Source organism: Molothrus ater, chromosome Z (genome assembly GCF_012460135.2).
Source record: "Molothrus ater isolate BHLD 08-10-18 breed brown headed cowbird chromosome Z, BPBGC_Mater_1.1, whole genome shotgun sequence".
Taxonomy (NCBI): Eukaryota; Metazoa; Chordata; class Aves; order Passeriformes; family Icteridae; genus Molothrus; species Molothrus ater.
Window position 1 is genome coordinate 61,648,418 of NC_050511.2, and position 19,522 is coordinate 61,667,939.

Here is a 19,522-nt window from a genome sequence, read left to right on the forward strand (position 1 = left end):
TTTAGTGGAATAACCTAGATTTGAATTTAAATAGCAGATGTGCAGCTACTAGCTATTAAAGCACAAACATTCTCTAATGCATGAGAACTGGGAGATCCCTTGCTCCAAATCCTGCTGAGTCAAGCCCGTGAAAACACAGATAACTTCATGTGCCATGTGCTGCAGCATGGGGAGATTTCTAATCAGTTACCCCACATTAGAAAGTACACATACAGCTGTGCTAAGTGTATTTCATTGCCTTAACTGCAGAGCAAGAATTTGCGGACCAGAATTTATTTTTGAAAATGCAGAGAAAGCATCTATACTAGGCAATAATGCTGCACCATAGCACAATTTTGATTTTATTTATTTATTTATTTATTTTTCTTTTCATGCACAAATCTTTAATTTTCCTGCCTCCTTAGGGTGTGAGTCTCATCAGCATCTCAATTTTTTGATTCACAGAAAGCCAGAAATATATCTTGCAGTCCTCCATAAGAGAGTGACTTGGGGAACAATTATGCAAACTTGGTCTCACATTGGACCTGAAGTTCCATTTGAAAACTTCATCTACTGAGCCAGACTTCCCAAAGTAAGAAAGTCAGTCTCATCATCAGTACAACTAATTAATGCAGCCATATGAGTGTTTGCTTGTAGTTTAGATATTTATTACTAAATGAAGTCCATGCCATTGTTGATTAGGACTGAAATGAAGTAGTAACTGAAATGAAAAGGTTGTGAATCCATCGTGAACCCTCAGAACACAGCTCAGAAAAAATTACTCTCTATTATAAATTACATCTTAAATACTCATTTCCAAGGACAGTTCAGACTAGTTGCACATACTTGGAGGTAATGGCCTCAGATTTTTGCTGATCAGGTATTGGAGGGACAATAGGAAATAATTTTTAAAACAGAAATTCAAAAGGAGAAGAGTGGCTTTTTGGAATTTCCACAAAATTAGCTACATTAGCATTCCTCTCAACCTAAGATCTATAAAAATGTGTGTTGGTGATAAGCTTCTCTTTGCAAACCCTGTTTGTTCAGCTCTAGGGACACAGCAACATCCAGTGGAACCCACCACACTTATTTTTTAGCCTCTCCCAGAGAGATGCTTAGGAAAGCAGCCTGGCTCCCTGCCTGCTTGAGCAAACTGGCTCCATTTCAGTATAGCACATCCTGTGCAGTGGGTGGGGGAAGCATGTATGAAGCTTTTTTTTCCAGAGGCAAGCTTTGTAGGTTTTTGTTCCTTTTTTTTTTTTCTTGTTTCAGTTTCTGTTAACACAGTTCCTATTGAAAAAACACCAAGGGAAATGCATTAGGTTGAAAGGACAATACACAGTTGTGTTTTCTTGTACTTTAAAAAAAATTGAGTTCCAATTCCCTTCCGAGTCACAAGAAGATTGTGATACAGATTGGTAGTAAAAGCACTACTCGTTTTATTGGATCTAACAACTGGCCCTTGAGTGCTGAAGGAAAAGGGAATTTAGAGGCCAAGAGAGGGGAAAAGCTGGCAAAATGAAATCTTACTTACCTGTTCCACAAGTGGTGCATTTGTTAGGTTCACTTCCAGTGCAATCCAGGCAGGTGTGATGGCACAGGTGACAGTGATGTTTGAATTCAAACTTTCCCCTGGGGCATTGCATAACACAGTGGCCATCATCAAAGACTCTTTTAAAGAAGACAGAGGCATAATTACAAATCTAGCTACTGTTTGTTCTTTAAATCTAAAGGAAACTAAAAAGAAACTCAATAAATTCTTCTCTTACTCTATTTACAAATCCTTGAACTTCAAGACTTTGTTTTCCTGATTTTATTCATAGTATTTACTATATGAAAAATGTTTTAAACATGAATCTTAGACTTCAAAGACCACTTTTTGGTCCTTTACCTAGATGTCCTTATGTCACAGTCTCTGACAGTGGTCCCATGTGTCTTCTAAAAGAAAAGCAATACTTGGTCATTGTGAAGGAATAACCCATCTGTTTTACTTTTAAGACTTTTAAGCCTTTAAAAAGTACTGTGGCTTCAGTACTGCGACCTTGTACATGAAGTCAAATATCTATCTGAATATTGGCCTTCAGGAGCTGTGTTTTTAGACTTACATGTTGTTGTGACTTAGGAATGGTATTTAGCAATTTAGTTTTCCCACTGAAACACTCCAAACCATGCTCAGCTGCCTGTTCCCCCTCCCCCTCCTCTGCTAGGGATGGAGAGGAGAATTGGATGGACAAAAGGTAAAGATCACCGGCTGAGATAAGACCAATTTACTGGAAACGGCAGAGAAATAAGAAAATGAACAGTAACAGGAAAAGTACAAATTACAAAGCTCACAACAGCTGAGCAATTATCATGCCAGTGCTCACAACTACACTGCAGGGAACCCCTGACACCTGACTGGCCATGCCCTGGAAAGGGGGTCCCAAGAAATTTCCCCTGGAAAGGGACACCTTCCCCCACCACTGGAACTAAGAGTGCAGCAGTTTAGAAAAACTTCCAAGTCCTAGCCCTGCCTCTCCTGACTACTGCAGAAATTAACTCTATCCTGGCTGGAACCAGGACATTTCCCCCAAACAATGCCATTTTCTCCCATATTCTATGCCACTCAAATCTACCCACACTCGGGGCAAATCCTTGAATGACCTTCCTAGAAATTGCTTTCTTGACCCTAAACATGGTCTAGACCACACCAAGGAGACATACCAGACACAGCTATAAGAACATGTATTCCTTAACATCCAAAGGAAATAAAAAATTCTGAAGGAGAAAAGGGAGGTGAAAACACAGGGAAAATAATCCTGTCCTGTTCTCCCACAGGCTGGGTATGATTATTCATGTGTTCCCAAAAGTAGACAAGGGCAGAAGATTCCCTGGGATAAGGGTAGAAGAGGAGCTTTGGATGCACATCCCAGATAACCCTCACTTCCCCTGATGTTATTATGTCATAGGCTGCTACCACACAGTACAGCAAGAGAGCAATCCTGATCCTCCTCCCTGCTCTGAAACAGAACATTGTGAGGAGCATCTTGAGCATATATGGAGGCACAGACAGGGTCAGGTACCACATCCACAAATTAGACAAATGCTCAGGTCTGTTTTTATATCAAACCTTCATGCCCCACTCTGGATGCCAAACAAGGTTGCTGTGGTTTAGCAATGAGATTTCCCAATGAGATTTAGCAATGGGATTTAGTGCTCCCACCAAAACACTCCAAACCACATGCTTCTTACTCACTCTCCCATCCCTGTCCCCTGAGGTGGGATGGAGAGGAGAACTGGAGGCATGAAAGGTAAAGAACATGGGTTGAAATACGAACAATTTACTGGAAACAGCAGTGAAAAATGAAAATGAAGACTAGCAGCAAGAATATCGATTGTGGGGATAGTGGGGTGCTCTGCAGTAGAATTCATGTGCCTGCACTCCCTCTATGTTGTGGAACCCCTGACAAAACCTGACCATGCCACGCTCCGGGCCTCTAAATGGACCCCTTCTCCCTCCCCTGGAAATAACATCAGGTAGCATTGAATAACCTCCAGCTCTAGCCATGCCCCTCCTGTCTACTGCAAAAATTAACTCCATCCTGGCTGGAACCAGGACATACATCTATCCATAAGTATGGTTGCTAAATGATTTCCTTTTGCTGGATAATTAAACATTTGCTAAAGAATCCTTCTTTATGATGAAAATTTATGGTCCATTTTTCACATTTTCTTGATGTCTAATGTTTTAATCTGCTTGGGAGAAAATAGAAATGCATCAATTCATGCATCATTCAAAGACTATTGAAAGAACATAAAACAAGTTGGCTAGATTTCAACAGTGTTTTCCCTCCTAAGAAAATAAGAAAGGAATTGCTGTAATTCTCTACAGATAACCACTTTGCTGTCTGAAGATGTGGGACTTAGTTTCTAGAGAAGTTGAGTGCCATTTAGGCCATTAGTACAGTACATTCGATTGCACCTAGACAACAAAAGGCTTTCCATTATACTAAGATAGGGCAGGTTTTCTTGGAGTCAACCAATGGCATTAGAGAATATCTACAATATATCCTCATAAATTTCATTTGCTATGATCATTTTCAGATTTATTCTGAAAGAAAAGGAGAAACGTGACAGAGGTACTGGAGGTAGCTGCACTATGCTTATATGGCATGCAAATATTAGTTCAACTACGTGTGCTAGCTCTAATGATAGCCATCCTTAGAAGCAGCTCTCACAGTGGTAAACTACATTTTCTTCCTCTTTGTTATGTTGCCCCTAATAGGAAACACCTGGTCAGATCTTGTCACTAACCCTGGCTCAAACTATAAACAGATGGACAAGGAATTTTGTGATAATCAGTTTGTCTGCGTAAAAAACAACAGTTTCTTATTTTTTCTTTCAAAAAAACAAAAATAACAAAACAAACCCAGGTAGCAGCATTTTCATTTATCACACATTCTGACAGAAATTTTATTATTAAAATAAATTGACATCTATGCTGAATTTTCATAAGGAGCTCTTGCCTCTGGCAAGGTTTCTCTGTAACATTATTTCTTTCACTATAGACTGTTCCATTTAATATGACTTTTTCTAGCAACTTTCATAATGTACAGAAGGGTCTCAGAAAGCTTTTTGAAACCTTAGATACCTTAGAGAATTTATCATAGTGGTTAGAGCAACATCCTTCCAAAAAGTCTCTGAGACCTCATTACTGCAAACACCTCTTTGCTTTGTAAATATCTGCATGTGAGGCTCACAATATAGGTTGCAATAGGCAATCTAATTTAAATGCCATTGTGAATAGGAGAAATCCACTCCACAGTCCAAAATTCTGTCCAGATTTTCTCTGGTCTCATTTCTGATGTCACAGAATTTGATAATGCTTTCTCACTTACAAATTTGTTTGGACTCCATTGCTCCTGGTTTGTCTTTCATTGGCATAGTCATATAATAGAAATTTTTAGGGCAAACTGCAGAATTGCTTAGGGATTTTCTTTCCTTGCCTTAGATGATCTGATCCTGTTTTCATACCAGTGGAAATATCAGCTGGCTACAAAACAATCCAATGCAACAGAACCAGAGTTATTTGTGTGAGAACACAGCTATGGATAGGACGTGTATAAAACCAGTGGTCTTCTGGAATAGGTGTGATGTGACCTAAACATAAAGCTCTGATTTGTGAAGCCCTGTGGAAAAGCTTCTTTCTTGTTGTCTGCAATCCTCATGTCAGGTTAGAAGTATTGGCCTAACCCACAACACCTCAGTTAGGGAATGATTTTTAGTTGCTATGAATGTCTCCCAGAATTAGCCTCAGCATCCCTACTCATGCCTTGAGCCAGTCCTCATAGCTGTGTAGAGCTACAGATGCCCTAAGTTTTGTCATTAAAATTGCCAGTTGTGATTCCAAGAATTATGACTTAAAAAGGATGAAGATGAAAGAAAGTCTATTTTACATATAGAAAAGAATTTTTTCTTTATCTGTGGGAATGATGCCGCTAAACAATAATTGCTTGTGTAGCCAGCTATTTTGTTTACATAAAAATTGTTTTCTCAAGTCCTGTGGATTTTTTTGCCCTAGACACTTCTTGCTTCCTTTTTCTCTGCTAAAAAGAATACAGCCCCTTCTCCAGATGATAATGTGAGATCTTTGTACTGCACTGGTGATGGGAGACAATTACCTTGTGAGTGGGCAGCTGATGCAGTTGTCTGACTCAGGTCCAATGCATTTCTGGCAAGATGTGTCACACAACTGGCATTCTTGGGAATCATCAAGATATTCACCTGGTAGGAAAAATGGTTTATTTCAGATCAACCTTCTCACAATTAAAAAAAAAAACAAAAACGAAAAAACAAAAGGAAGAGAAAAAAGAACAAATCTTTCCAGGCTGGAAAACATAGTGATTAAGAGGAATTGGATTTATTTTAAATTACTGAAATGAGCACTTTTCCCTGTGGCATCAGGAAAATAAGTACTGGCTCCCTTGGGGAACCAAGATAATCACACCTGTTTGTTTGTTTGTTTGTTTGTTTGTTTATTCTTTTCCACATGAATTTGAGAAAGAGTTGGTTTTGGTAATTTATTTTGCATCAGTTGAAGTAATGAGACTCTTAAGATTCACGAGTTACGTCAAAATTAGTGCTGCTGAGGTGTATTCATTATGTAATGTCTTTTGAGCTCGCTTTCAAGCTGCAGGTTAAAGAGTTTGCTGTCATGGGTGTGGATATATTACATGAGGAGATGGACTTCAGCAAGCTTCCATCAACCAGATACCTGTTGGTGCTTCCCAAACCTCCAGCTGTAGCATAGTTTGTCTCAGTCCTGGGCTGCTGATGGTAGACTCCCTACGTAAAGGACCTAGGCTTTAATTTTGGCTGGATTGAAACTTGGTGCAAAAGTGCACAGTTTTGACTTGAAAAAGATTTTATATTATATGGATTTCTACCTCAAAATTGAGATAAAGATATTAACATTTCCAGATCATGAATACACAAGCACTACCATGCTGCTGAAGTGCAAAGTTTGGCTCATTACTTACTGATTAAAACAGTGGTGCAAACTGGTAAACTGCACACCTAATAACTCTTAGGGCAGAGATTTGGTAAGAAGTATGAATACTTTATCTCTGTGCAGCATCATGTGGGGACAGTAAATTGATTTATCACGCAGTTTTATAAAGCTCAGCATTGGATCTTTTATGTCAGTTTCTTTTGGGAAAATTTATTATAGCTGAGTGTATATATTTAAGGAATTGGCTGTTCCTTCATTCTTGAGTAATGGAAGAGACTGGACAAAAAGTCCTATATAATACATAAAACCTGCAGTTTCTATGGATACTTCAATATCAAGCAGCTCTTTCCACTTGCATTGCTGCTGGAAAATCCAGATCTGGCAAATATAGTGAACTTTAGGAATCAAAACACAAATATGGAATGATTCGGGTTTGGCTCTCACTTGCAGTCAGTTCCTTACATTTGAAGAGCAAAGGCACCATACAAGCAAATACTTATACCAACTTAAAACAATGTAGGGAGGAAAAATTTTCTGAAATACTGCAAATTATGTTCTCTGTCTGTTGTGTTTTTAACAGTTGTGTTTTTACATATTAAACACCAATAAAAAAATTTATAATAGTTGAAACCTCTGGTATGAGATATGAGCTAGGATAGTACTTTATACCTAAGGGGATTGGAACAGCAAAGTTATAAAGGCAAACTGACTGCCCTGGGTGAAACCTGGGATACCCAAAACATAGGCAGAGATGTAATTGTTTTGTAATGGTTTGTGTGTTCTAAAGAGAGGGAAAAAAGTAAAAGACAAAGCAAAAGCCAGTGATAGAACCACATAAACCATGAAGACAATGCTTCTCAGAGGCTGGTCTGGGATTAGTGCTAGCTGGGAAGAAGTTCAGACTGGGAGAAAGTGAAGAGTCTTTTGATGAGATCAGGGAAACAAGAGTCTTTGCAAACACATTCAGACATTTTTATAGCTTTCCTTATCCAAAGAGCAATTTGTATACATCTATCTCTGTATCTCTATATATCTATGTTTCTATTTCCATGCATTTATGTAATCCCTTGCATGCCCATAGTTCCATGGAACTGCTGCAGCATTTCTGAACTGCAACACTGCATCTTTTATGAGTAATTACTTTATAGTGGAATAAAACTAAAAACATTAGAAAAGCTGTCAGACAAATAATTCAGCAGGATTCTAAATTTTTCTAGATGTTGCCCAGATAACATTGTTGTATTAATGCATATCTATCAATACCAAATGTTTATAATTCTCACCTTCTAGAAAAAAATGGTGTGGCCTTCAGGCCATTGACCGATTTGGTTAATGTAAACCTCTCAAGCCTTTTTGATATGTAGCCAGAGGATGTAACATGGAATTCCACATTCTCAAATGTTTTATGGGGTTTTAATATATAATTCTGTCATGGTCTAGGAATAGTACTTCCCAATTCTCTGACCTCACTGAGATTTACCTAAGCCAGATACCTAAACCACTTGCTTGCCTTCCTTCCCCTACTCTTTCCCCTCCCCCTTTCCCCTCCAGGGATGGAGTTGAAAATTAGAGGCACAAAAATGTGAAAATCACAGGCTGAGATATGAACAATTTACTGGAAGCAGCAATGATAATAAAACAGTAACAGCCATGATGTTAATAACAAAAGGTTGAAATTATTACATAGAAAATAAAACAATACTGGACTGTTTTGCCCTCCACCCTGTCTCTTGCCTATGGAAGGCGAGAGCAAGTCCCTTTGCTTGCCCCTCAAAAGTGATGTGAGATGGTATCCAATAATATAAGGGTCTGGCCATGCCTCCTTCCCAGATAGTATAGAAAATTAACTTCGTCCTGCCTGAAACTAAGACATATTTTATATATATAATATATATATAATATATATTATTCCTATCTATCTGTTTATCTATCTATCTATCTATAGACACACACACATATATATTTGGACAATAATACAACCAAGAAAAAAAATGCAGTATCTGAAAAGATTTTCCTTTGCAGGTTTGATGCATGAGTTTTTTTTTATTCTATTGGATTTACATCACTGGGAAATCTGTCAGAGGCTTTATTACATTATTGTTTCTGTGATGATATTTTGTGTTATGTATTAGAAAACTTTTTTATTTCTCCTTTACTTTATTTTCCCTCACTACCTGAATGCTTATCCTGGGTGCCTGTCCACTGTACCTAAGCTACTAATTCATACACCTCAGCTATGCATTCACATATAGCAGAAGTAGTTTAGTTTTTAAAGGGTTTAGTTCTTTCTATGTTATGCCTTTCATTGGAAGTGGTGTAATACATTTCAGCTGTGCTTGGAATAGTGCCAGGAAGACCAGTTCTGTGGCTCTGAACTGAAGCATTTTAATGAATATTATTACAAGAATGTGCACCAGAAAATACTTACATATTTGGCCATCTGAATTGCAAATCACATCTAGAACTGTAGATCTGACACACTAACAAAATAGGTTTTTGGTGGATATTCAAAGAGTTAACGCTGGAATTCAAAAAAGACTTTTAAATTATTCCACAGGGCAGTTCAACCATCTGCCAGAATTCCTTGTGAGCAATTCACCTAGAAAAATATAGGCTGCCAAAGCCTCAATCCTTTTATTATTTTCTGTATTAAAATATGTATCTGTCTAACATACTTAATAAATACTCTCAACAATGTGTCTTCACGTAACTTTCAATCAGGCAATGATCATCAATTACTTTGGATCATCTCATATTTATCATTCATTATTGTGTTAATTCTGCTACCTTGTTACCTTGTTTAAAAACATTTGTCACAGTGTTTGGAAAAAAAAAAGGAATTTGAGATGTTGTAGAAATAATGATATGTTAACAGACTTGATTCCTCATAATAGGAAGATTTTAATGTATAATTTTTGTGTCCATAGTTAGAAATGTTGAGCTCCATATTTGGGCTACATCAGGTTTCAGGTTGTGCCTTTAATGGTATACAAAATCCCTATACTTAATGCTCAGTTCCTATCAGTTCATATGATGCATTTTAAGGTGAGGTAAGAACTATTCCTCCCATTAAGGAGGTAGAAATCTGAGTTGCAATAATATAATCAAATTAGTTTGCAATAGCAAACTAGAACCTGTCTTTCCTGAGTCCCAGTCTGGAACACTTGTCATAGTTGCCTAGTTGTTCTATTTTTTTGCATAAGCAGCATCGTGTGTACCTTTAGCTTGTCACTATTTCTCTCTTGCTTTCCAACACCTGTGGCAGCACATGGTGTTTCCGGAGATCAATTAGATCAGGGTGTGAATATCCTTGTCACTTATGCTGGGAGATTCCATGTGCTGGCTGCCGTAAGTCCTTTTCTCTTGTAGTCCCACCGTGACACTTAGTCACTGCAAGTCATGTGTTACTTCTCCACTTTGTTTGATCAAAACATCACTTTATCTAGTTTTAAAATGTTCTTTATTGTCTATAGCATTGCTGCAAGGGCTTTTCCTTAAAATCAATGGAAAAAATACCTTATTTCCTCCATTTAACTTGTTTACTTTCATGAAAATCTGGATATAGATTTCATACTGGGGTTCTTTGTACGTAATCTTATGGGTTATAAAGGTTTGACAAAGCAGATAAAAAGTGCTCAGAATTGCTTTTCATCCATCAGGTGTGAGAACTGAAATAAGTTGGTCTTACAGACCTCTCTGCTTTTTCTCATGTTTGGCTGTGATACATTTTATTTTGTCTGGCTTGCTCTTTGAATTTTTTGAAGAAACATTTACTCATAAAGCTTAAGTAGATAACTAAAACTAACTTGCATATAAAAATACATGTAAATTCACTCTAAAGAGTCTTTGTAAAGTTACTCCTTTGCTTAGCCCAAGCTCTCAGTGTTTGAGAGATTATAGCTCCCAGAAAGAAATCTTGCCATAATGTCCATGATGTAACATTTTCAAAATGAAGACATTTCCTTTGCCCTCAGATTTGGCAGCTGTACAAAATTTGCATCTGGTTTCCAATTATTTGTCTAGCTTCAGTTTTCAGTTTCCTACTAATTACACAATGTCCAAATTTCTGTCTCTCTATTCAGATGTGCAGAAGGGACAAAACTTCTAGGTATTATGATTTGAGGTGATGAGAAGGATTCAGGATTGGAAGTCTTCTTTTCAGAAGTGTTCTAGGCAGTGACAAATGAGAAGGCTGAAAATAGGATACTGATTCCTAAGTCACTAAATCTCCCTCTTGTGCCAAGGGGCAAAGCAGAACCTTGAAAAGGATTGAACATCTCTTCCCTGAATGGCTGTGTGCTGAGTGTGATATAATGATTTTAGGATGAAAGGCTCCCTTGTTACAGGATTAGGTGAAATCACACAGAGAGACTCAGGTTAGCTGTAATCATGACAGTCAGGAGTGAAGAAATTGCCTTTATCAGACTCTGCTGTCTTACACAGCCCTCTATGCTATTCCCTGCAGAATAAAACCATTCCCATTAGCCAAAGCTGCCTTATTTATTTCTAACACAAAGGGATTTTCCCTTCCCTTTACAATGTGTACTTCTCACCCCCATTTCTATGTAGTATTAATACAATTGTTGTTAGAAACCCACTGAAGAGCCAGAGCCCTCAGCAGTACTCAGTGGGCATAAAACAGACCCCAGAAAGACTTTTTTTTTTTTTAAAGAAATCACCTTTAACCTTTAAATCTCCATTTCTACTAAATTTTTAGGTATTTTAAGAATTTGCTTTAAAACTGCATTTGTTCTAATTATGTGGATGCCTGGAAGCATAAGCTGGCTAGGTTCATGGTTTCTCCCTGTGCCTGTGTAAACACCTATGTCAGAGCCTGACAATGTGTTCTGCTGCTCACCTATAGCCTGAAATCTGACAGCCAGTCCCAAAAGAAATGGAGAAGGGAAAAGGAACAATCTCAGTGAATCTATATCAATAAATCTTTGGTTTGTACCCTTATCACTTGTTGAAGGAGGGAGAAATACTACAGCACTCTCAAAAGTTTAGATTCACAATGGAAAAAATACGCTCGGCCTGTCCATTTCTTGAGCTTCACAGCTGGAAATTTTCCTGTTTTATGTTTTCAATCTTCCCATTTTTCATAATAATCAGTAGCTGACAACCTTCTAAAGGGTAGTGGAACAGAAACACCTGAACCTAACTGAAAATTATTGCACAGTGCTGATCGTACTGCTTTGGAAAGCTAGGTAGTTGCACGTGAAATACAAAACCCAAATGTAGTATGCTTTGAGTAAAGCTGACATTATTTGCACATGGAGTACATTAAAGATAGAATCTTTCAGTGCTGGAGGAAAACACACATCAGAGGCAACCAAGGTAACAACAGTGTGTCTCTCTCCTCTGTTATAAAGCAAGGAGTATGTACTTTGTGTACAGGGAGTCTTCCCTGACCACTGCAGGATTTCTGTAGTCTGATTTGAATAGACACAAACCTGAAGTGAGAAGAGCGGGATGTTTTGGTGCAGTATTTCAGTGGTGTCATCCATCTTAAGAAACTCCTGCACAGGCTGTTATTACTGGACATCCTAAACTTAAAGAGGAAATGAGCAGAGATCTGTTGATAATTGGGCAGATTTTAGCAGGACAACTATTGTCCCAAGATGTAACAACTAGTACAATAGATGCATACTATTAATCAAATGCAATTTCTGTTTAATTTGCAGAGATGATGACATATTAAAGCCTGAAAGAAACCTTCCATAAAGATTCAAGTATGTTATTGGAAGTAAGGACCAGATCAAATTAAATCTTTTAATTAGGGTATAAAAGTCTAAACTTTATTCTCATCTGTAGTTGTTCAGCCTCCTCAATACATTTACACTGGTGATCTTCCCCTGCTTGAAATCTTCCCTGGTTCCTGGTCTCTGCTATAAACACCTCTGGATAATTTTTTAATGATTACAGATTACATTCCCTTTAACAATCACACATTCCATGTTGATGACACAGCTCTTATAATTCAGATACACCTATAAAGAGAGTTAGTGGCACTGTTCAGCAGCAGGAACTAATTTTGAATCCTCCTTTCAGCCTTGAAAGTGTTCAGAGAGGCTCTGCTAAAGGCAGACACAGCAAGACCAACATTTACACAACTTCATTTTCATATGGCCTTGCTCTTGTAGTATGAAAAGGGGCTACTTTATTTGGGAGTGAATATTTGAGTTATTTTTGTATTTTTATCCAGTGGCATTGCACAGAATGGTCCATTAGCAAAGTCATAAGCACAACCACTGACAGCAACCTGATCCATGGGGACGGAGCTAGACTTTCCTTCCAACCCACATCTCAAAGAATATCTGTAGGCATCAGGAGGAGGGGCAGTGGGCAGGCCAAGGACAATTGTAAATGCCAAAGTTATGCTGTATTATCTGAATTATAATTAAATCACATTAGTCATGCTCCAGTAAACACTCAGTGTTACTGTTGAATTTGCATGATAGAGCCATTAATTCTCCTTGGATAAACAAGTACTCACTGCTCGTCAGTGTTCTGGCTTCTCACTGCCAGATTGATTGGAAAAATGGGTACTTAATCACCTCATTGCTCTCTACTGTATTTTCTGATGGTTGAGTGGTTTTTTGCTTTGAAAAGTTTTGCTGGTTTCCCAGAGGACCTTCAACAAATCCACCCCCCAAACACTCAGAAAAACCAATAGATGATTGTATGAGGGTTATTCTTCTAAGCTTCCCTGGTCATCTTTGGCAGCAAATATAGGACCTGCTCATGTATTTGCTGCCAAAACCCAACAAAGACCAGCCTTTGGTGCAGCACAAAGAGTCCGCACTTGTTGCTTACTGCAATTATTTTTTAAAAATACTCAGAGCTTCCTTCCCATAATAATGTCTTCCTTTGACTACAACTCCCATTCTAGAAGTGAAAATTGTCTCTGTTCTTATGCGCAAACACTGCTTTTCAATCCAGAAAGGAAGTTCTTCAGTATAATTTCAATTTGCAGTTTGTTCTTAGGGACACTACACTCACAACTCTTTAATTCTTGCTAATGGGGAGGATTTAAGCCCCAATATATCATCATGACAAGTGGTAGTAAATAATAAGATAATAATCTATTTCAATAAAACCCAAAAATCTCACAAATTAGTTTAAGTAAGGCATGTAATTAAAATTACACTAAACAGAAATGTTTTTTTCCCTAGTAAAGAAAATGCTCATCAAAAATATATTTTCAACACTTTTTTTTCACTTATTGAATTCCCTGTTCTGGAAAAGGTCATGCAAGTTGTTGTGCATCAGTTTCCTTTTGATGAAAACTTGACTAGGATTTTTATTTGTATGCTGTAAAACTTTTTTAATGCTTGCTTAAAATATCTTGCACAAAAATTTAATGGCAAAACTTTTCTTGGTTCATTCTGTACCATTGACAGCACAATGGCATATCTTATATAAATATAAGACATGGTAATGAATCATAGACAAGTATTATTCAGCAAGTTGCACTGCACATTAAAAGCTTTGACTCATATAAGCAATCTCTTACATGTCTTTACAGGAATCTTGAATTTATAAAAGGCCTTCTTACAACCATTCAGTTCATTAAATATAGTCATTAAAAAGTAACAGATGGCTATGAAGAGAATTAACTTGGTCATCAACAGTTGTAACTTGCATTTAATGAGGGGTGAAATTGCTGTAGGTATCTCTAGTGCTTCTGCACATAGGTTGACTCACACCTCCGTCAAACCTCTTGGGATCGACAATGTGGCACAAGAAGCAGCCTATTACACAATAGGTTCAGTGGCAAGGAATTGGACATGGCATTGGAAAGCTGCAATCACAGCAGAGACTGGGGTAGTCTGTAAGGTCTAACAGGGAAATCTTTACTAGAAAATAGTGTGCTTCACAGAGGGGAAGTTTGCAAAGCCTTCCCAGGAAGAAGCAGGGAGTGCCAATGGATACAGGTTCGTGTGGGTAGGCAGGGGCTAGGCCAAACTCCCAGGAGCTGCTGGTCAGAAGCATAAGATTGCCATTGACGTCTTCTGGCATCTGATCCGACAGTACTGGTGTGTGGCTGAGGTGAAGAGCTGCAGCTGAAAAGGGAGTAAGGCTGGAAATCCATTGCAGAAAAGGAAACATAACATGATGCTCCCACACAACAGGCTTCTGCAGGATGTTCTGCAGGTCTGGGGCATGGTAAACTTTTTAAGCATGTATAACTACTTTTTTTTGTTGCTTTTTGACCATAGCTGTTTTTATTTAAAAACTTTGGGACTTTTAGTGAAGAAAATGTCTAGAAGTGTGTCCAATTTGCATTTAAATCAAGGGTTCTCCTAGACTAGTATTTCCCTGAACTGGGAAATACCATGTTCTAACTATAGTGGCATCTTCAATTTGTCATTTTTTTCTGACTTGTGATATAAATAAAATAAATTGATAAAAAATAAATAAAATGAAATTAATGAGCAGATTTAAAATGATGCCATACATAGTCTTTCCTGACATAGAGAAAATTATCATTTTGTTCATACTTAGTATCTTCTGATCTTTCTGAAATGGTCTCTATCCTTTCTGTGCGCCATCAACAGTGTGAAATACTGATCACACCAAACTACTCATCATTGAATCAGAGAAGGAGGAGCAATCACCTAAGAAAACTCTGCAGCTGGGAACAAACTAACTTCTTTCAATTGCAATCCTGTCACTGCAGGGATCCTCTAGTACAAGTACTAGATATAGGCTGTTTACAAATTTTGCATGTCTCTGACAACAGCTATTAAGGCAAAACAAAGAAGGATGACCAAAGAGTCTGAGCTGACACCAGAAAATTCCAGTTTTCAGCCTAAACCACAGATTTATCCTTACTTGTCTGCCCATTTGGAAGAAGAAGGTGAGGTGGGAGCTGAAACAAGGAGTTCTTCATACAACACTTTATTAAGGTAGGCAACCTTTTTTCCAGGTGTGGTCTCACCAAACTATTGCTAAGAATGCGCCATCCCACATATGTATGCTTCTGGGGACTGACAGGGAAACTGTGGGAATGATGACTAACTCCTTGTTTTGAAAGCAGGTCAAAACAGGTCAGTGACAATGAGATGTCTAAGGCCAAAAAGTGGTGGGTTTTTTTCCAGGAAATTCTTTACATGTCTCAAATGTGTTTAACATGCCATGTGAACATATGACCCCTTGGATAAACTGCCCTTTTGCTATGCACTCAGGCTGTGGGACTAAGTGGTAAATGGACACGAGCAGCAGCTCATGCCAGTGAAGGAGCTCACCCTGCAGGGCTGGCACAGGAGGCTGCATGGGGCCCTGTGGTCAGGTGCTGTTGAAGGGATAGGGACACTCTGGCTGTGATCTAAGCTGCACTGCAGGCAAGCATGAGAACAGACATTGACACCATGCTGTGCAAGTGGCCTCTCTGTCTGACTGCAGAGATGAGACCTTCGTTCTCAACTGCCTGAGCCATTAGATAGTTACAAATTCTGATTTTAATTCTGAACACACAACAGATTAGACCCATTACAAACTCTTACAGATCAGAGGAAGTCAACATTGTTACCCATTGGGGTTCAGATATGGCTCTAGTGTTACTACACAAAAAAGTGATTTCCACTTAAACCAGGTATTTCTGAAATCATAAATTCCATCACTTAAACTAAAAGAAGTCTGTAACTAAATCCCCAGATATTTAAGTGCTCTATACGAAAGAGCTACCTACATCCTTCAACAAAGATGTTTAGCGTATGGAGCAACATGTTTTTTCAGACCAAAAGAACAGGAATTTAGGTTAATTTAATAGAAAAAATAAAATATGGAATAACATTGATTTTGGCCAATATCAATTACAACAGAACTACCCTATTTTACAAATAACAACTGAACATTTTACACATGTACAGTATTTTTTCAGTAAAGATGGATTTCATTATAACAATGTCAGTTTTTTTTAAAAGAAAACAAAGTTATTAATTTCTTCTCTATAATAGTGTTAGAGACATTTGTAAGTATCCAAACAGATTCTTTACAATCCATTACATAATTAAATCTCAATAGTGAATATATATTTATATATAACATATATAATATTAACTTAAACTTTGAAAGCATTATGTTCTATTTAAACACGCTATACTGAGAAATGAGGCAGTAACAGACTAGTAGTTAAACTAGCACAAATTTGAATGTTTATCAGGAAATTTGTAATGGGCACCAAAGGAGCTTGACTGCACTCTCTCATACTGAACCATACTGAAATAGTTTATCTGCTCTCTGCCAAGAGGACATTACCTCTAAAGGTATGAATTAGTTTGTAAAACATCCACAGTCATTTTTGATCCCCTTTATTTTCCAGGATTTACATGCTTAAACAGCTGAAATCCATTTTCTGTTTGTGTGTTCTGGAAAGCTAACTGAGAAAGACACTTTGCATGTTTTAAGTATTATCCCCAGTAAACAGTATCTTTGAAGTTCAATTTGCTGTTTTATGTGAAACGACTGTCTTTTGAACAGTATGCTGAGTGAAGCTGAAGAAGACAGATTAAACAGAAATTTGTACTGGCAGCCATGTGCCTGGGTAGAAAAAGAGTGAGGCTGGGGCCACTTCTACTATCACTCAGGACCATTTTACAGTGAGGTAACTCCATTGGCCTTAGCAGGACTATTCCTGCTGAAATTTCTACTGTGAGCAGTTAAAAGCAGATTCAGGCCTATCATGGCACCAAGAGAACCACTGATTTATTGCCCTATATGCAATTTTTCCTGGAGGTGTATTTGGCACAATTATAAATCCAGTCCTGTAAACACATCCTGTTGTACATAGTCACACTGGCATTTACATATGGGCACTATGAAACAGTTCCACATATCTGTATGATAATATCCCCTTTTTAAATGAACATTACAAGACAACAATAATTTATGAATACTTCTTACATGTTAGCAATGTTTTCTGACTTCTGAGCATATACATTACTCTCACTTATGCAAATCAAGAGAAGTAGTATATTCTAAATTTGTCCACTACAGGAACAATGGGTTTCTTATGTTTATTTGAAATAGCTTTGACAATTTAAAAAAATAAAATAAAAATCCTAGCATATCTGTTAATAAGCCACCTGTCTAAAAATGAAATCTATATGACCAAAACCACATTTTGGGCAAACATATATACATACTGCATGTGATACAAAAAAAAGCATACAGCAGAGGAAGTAAGAAAGAAATGTGTGCAGAAATGTTCACTTTCCATTTTTTAAAATAGTGTTAGAAAAGGGGCAGAACTTGGTCCTGCACTAATGATGTTTCTGATCCCCTCAGGAACTCAAGTTCCCCCTGTCAATACATACAGCACAAAAAAAGACTAATGCAATTTTTTTTGTATTGTTTAGTTTTAATCCATGTAAACTTGTGTTGTATTCTTGAAATACTATTTAAACATCTTGAAGTGGAAAGAAGCAGGAAAGATGGGAAGAAAAAGAACCTTCAAAAAACAGGAATAATCCTAAGGTTGACAGGAAATCAAATCAAGAGTTAAATGTTAATTTTGGCATCAAATGCTTTGGTCACACAATACTGACTCTGTGATCCTGGATGCTCAGCTCTAGACACCCAGTTATGAAAGGTAGGCTTGTTGTAGTTTTTCCATTTAAGTTCCAACAAACAGTTTGCCATCTCCCCAGACAAAGAGGGGGGAGAGGGAGAAAGGTGGCTTGCTTTCTTTTTATTTCTTTTTTTTTCCTTTTTCAGTAATATGAATTAATCTGTAAGTCAACAGGAGGAGGAGGAGGATGCTGGGAGGTGTCAGTTCACCCCTTTTGTTTACATGTTCTGCAGCACAATTGCTGAAGCACTTTCCTCTGGCAGAGATTGTTCTTTTTCACCAGCATACAGAATCCTCCCTCGGCCCAGGACTCTTCCGTGGCTTCCAGAGGGTAGCAGCAAGAGAAGGAGAGGAGGTTGAAGGTTTGGAGAGCACGGCGTGTACAATGGAGGAAGGTTTAATTGGTCAGACATGCAGATTTGGTTGAAAAGACCATTCGGGAGCAGGAAGTAGGAAATTTGGTCCATCAAAAGGAATTTCAGTCAACAGCATTTTTTTTTTCAGGAAGAGATATTGTGGTCCAACAGGGAATGATTGGTATCCATTTATGAAAAGGAAAAAAAGATTAGAAAGAGAATAATTAGAATACAGTGATGTTTACAGCAAAGGAATTTGTTCTCAATCTCTATGAATTAAAAGAATAAAACAATCAAACCACAGAAAAAGAGTAAAACATTCTCAACAGAAATGCAAATCCTATAGAGCGAGTTGATTTTAAGGCATTGAAATCTCTGATTTTGTATACTAACAGAAAAAAAAAACCCAAACCCTCCTGGACTTTCCTTGTTGCCCATGACTGCTGAGAACATGTGCTGTGTGGTGTGACCCTGCATGGTGCACTGCAAGTGCCTGAAGGCCTGCACATCCATGTGCTGCCCTTCCATGAGAGCTGCATCTGGAAGAATGGTGGTGACAGTACTGAGATGGGGTGTCCTCACCCTTGGGAACTACAGGGATGTGATTGAGGCTGCATGTGTACAAATGAAGATGGATTTATGTAGCTGTACAGAGACAAAGCTGGTATCTCAAATGTTTGCATTGCAGAAATCAATTGCAATACCATATTACTATTACACTTCTTAATTTGTCTATGTATATCTGTCCTCTTCTGGACTTGCTTAAGACAATAACTCTTCCAATGTCCAGACATGAAAAGGGCTCATGACTAGTTTACCACTATCTGCAATGTAACTTTACAATGAACAGGATAATTTTCAATGTTTGGGAACCTATATTCCAACAGGAAGTGCAAAGGTCCACAGGAACAAGACTCACACCTGTGCTCTTTCTTTTTTCTTTTTGAAGTCTTCTTTAACTCTTAGTAAATCCAGTGGAAATAAGCTGGACCCAAGAGTCACTGTTAGCTTTTACTACATCTGATGTCAGGTATCTTCCCAGACTTTGTTCTGATATGATTTTCCTGTTGGATTGCTCTTGTTAGGCTCTATTTACAAGTAATTCACATGGTAACATGTTTA

At 37.8% G+C, this 19,522-nt stretch overlaps 1 protein-coding gene across 2 annotated transcripts in view; it reads right to left on the minus strand.

Moving 5' to 3' along the window:
* Positions 1-19,522, minus strand: part of PCSK5 (proprotein convertase subtilisin/kexin type 5) — a 227,476-nt gene that overhangs the window by 36,931 nt on the left and 171,023 nt on the right. Inside the window, exons 21-22 of one of the 2 annotated variants that reach the window (XM_036402993.1) lie at positions 5,640-5,742; positions 1,514-1,650 (exon numbers count right to left, since the gene is read on the minus strand). In XM_036402993.1, the coding sequence (XP_036258886.1) occupies positions 1,514-1,650; positions 5,640-5,742 (240 nt within the window). Of the gene's footprint in view, positions 1-1,513; positions 1,651-5,639; positions 5,743-16,217; positions 18,366-19,522 lie in introns of those variants that run through there. The other variant, XM_036402994.2, reaches the window with a different exon arrangement.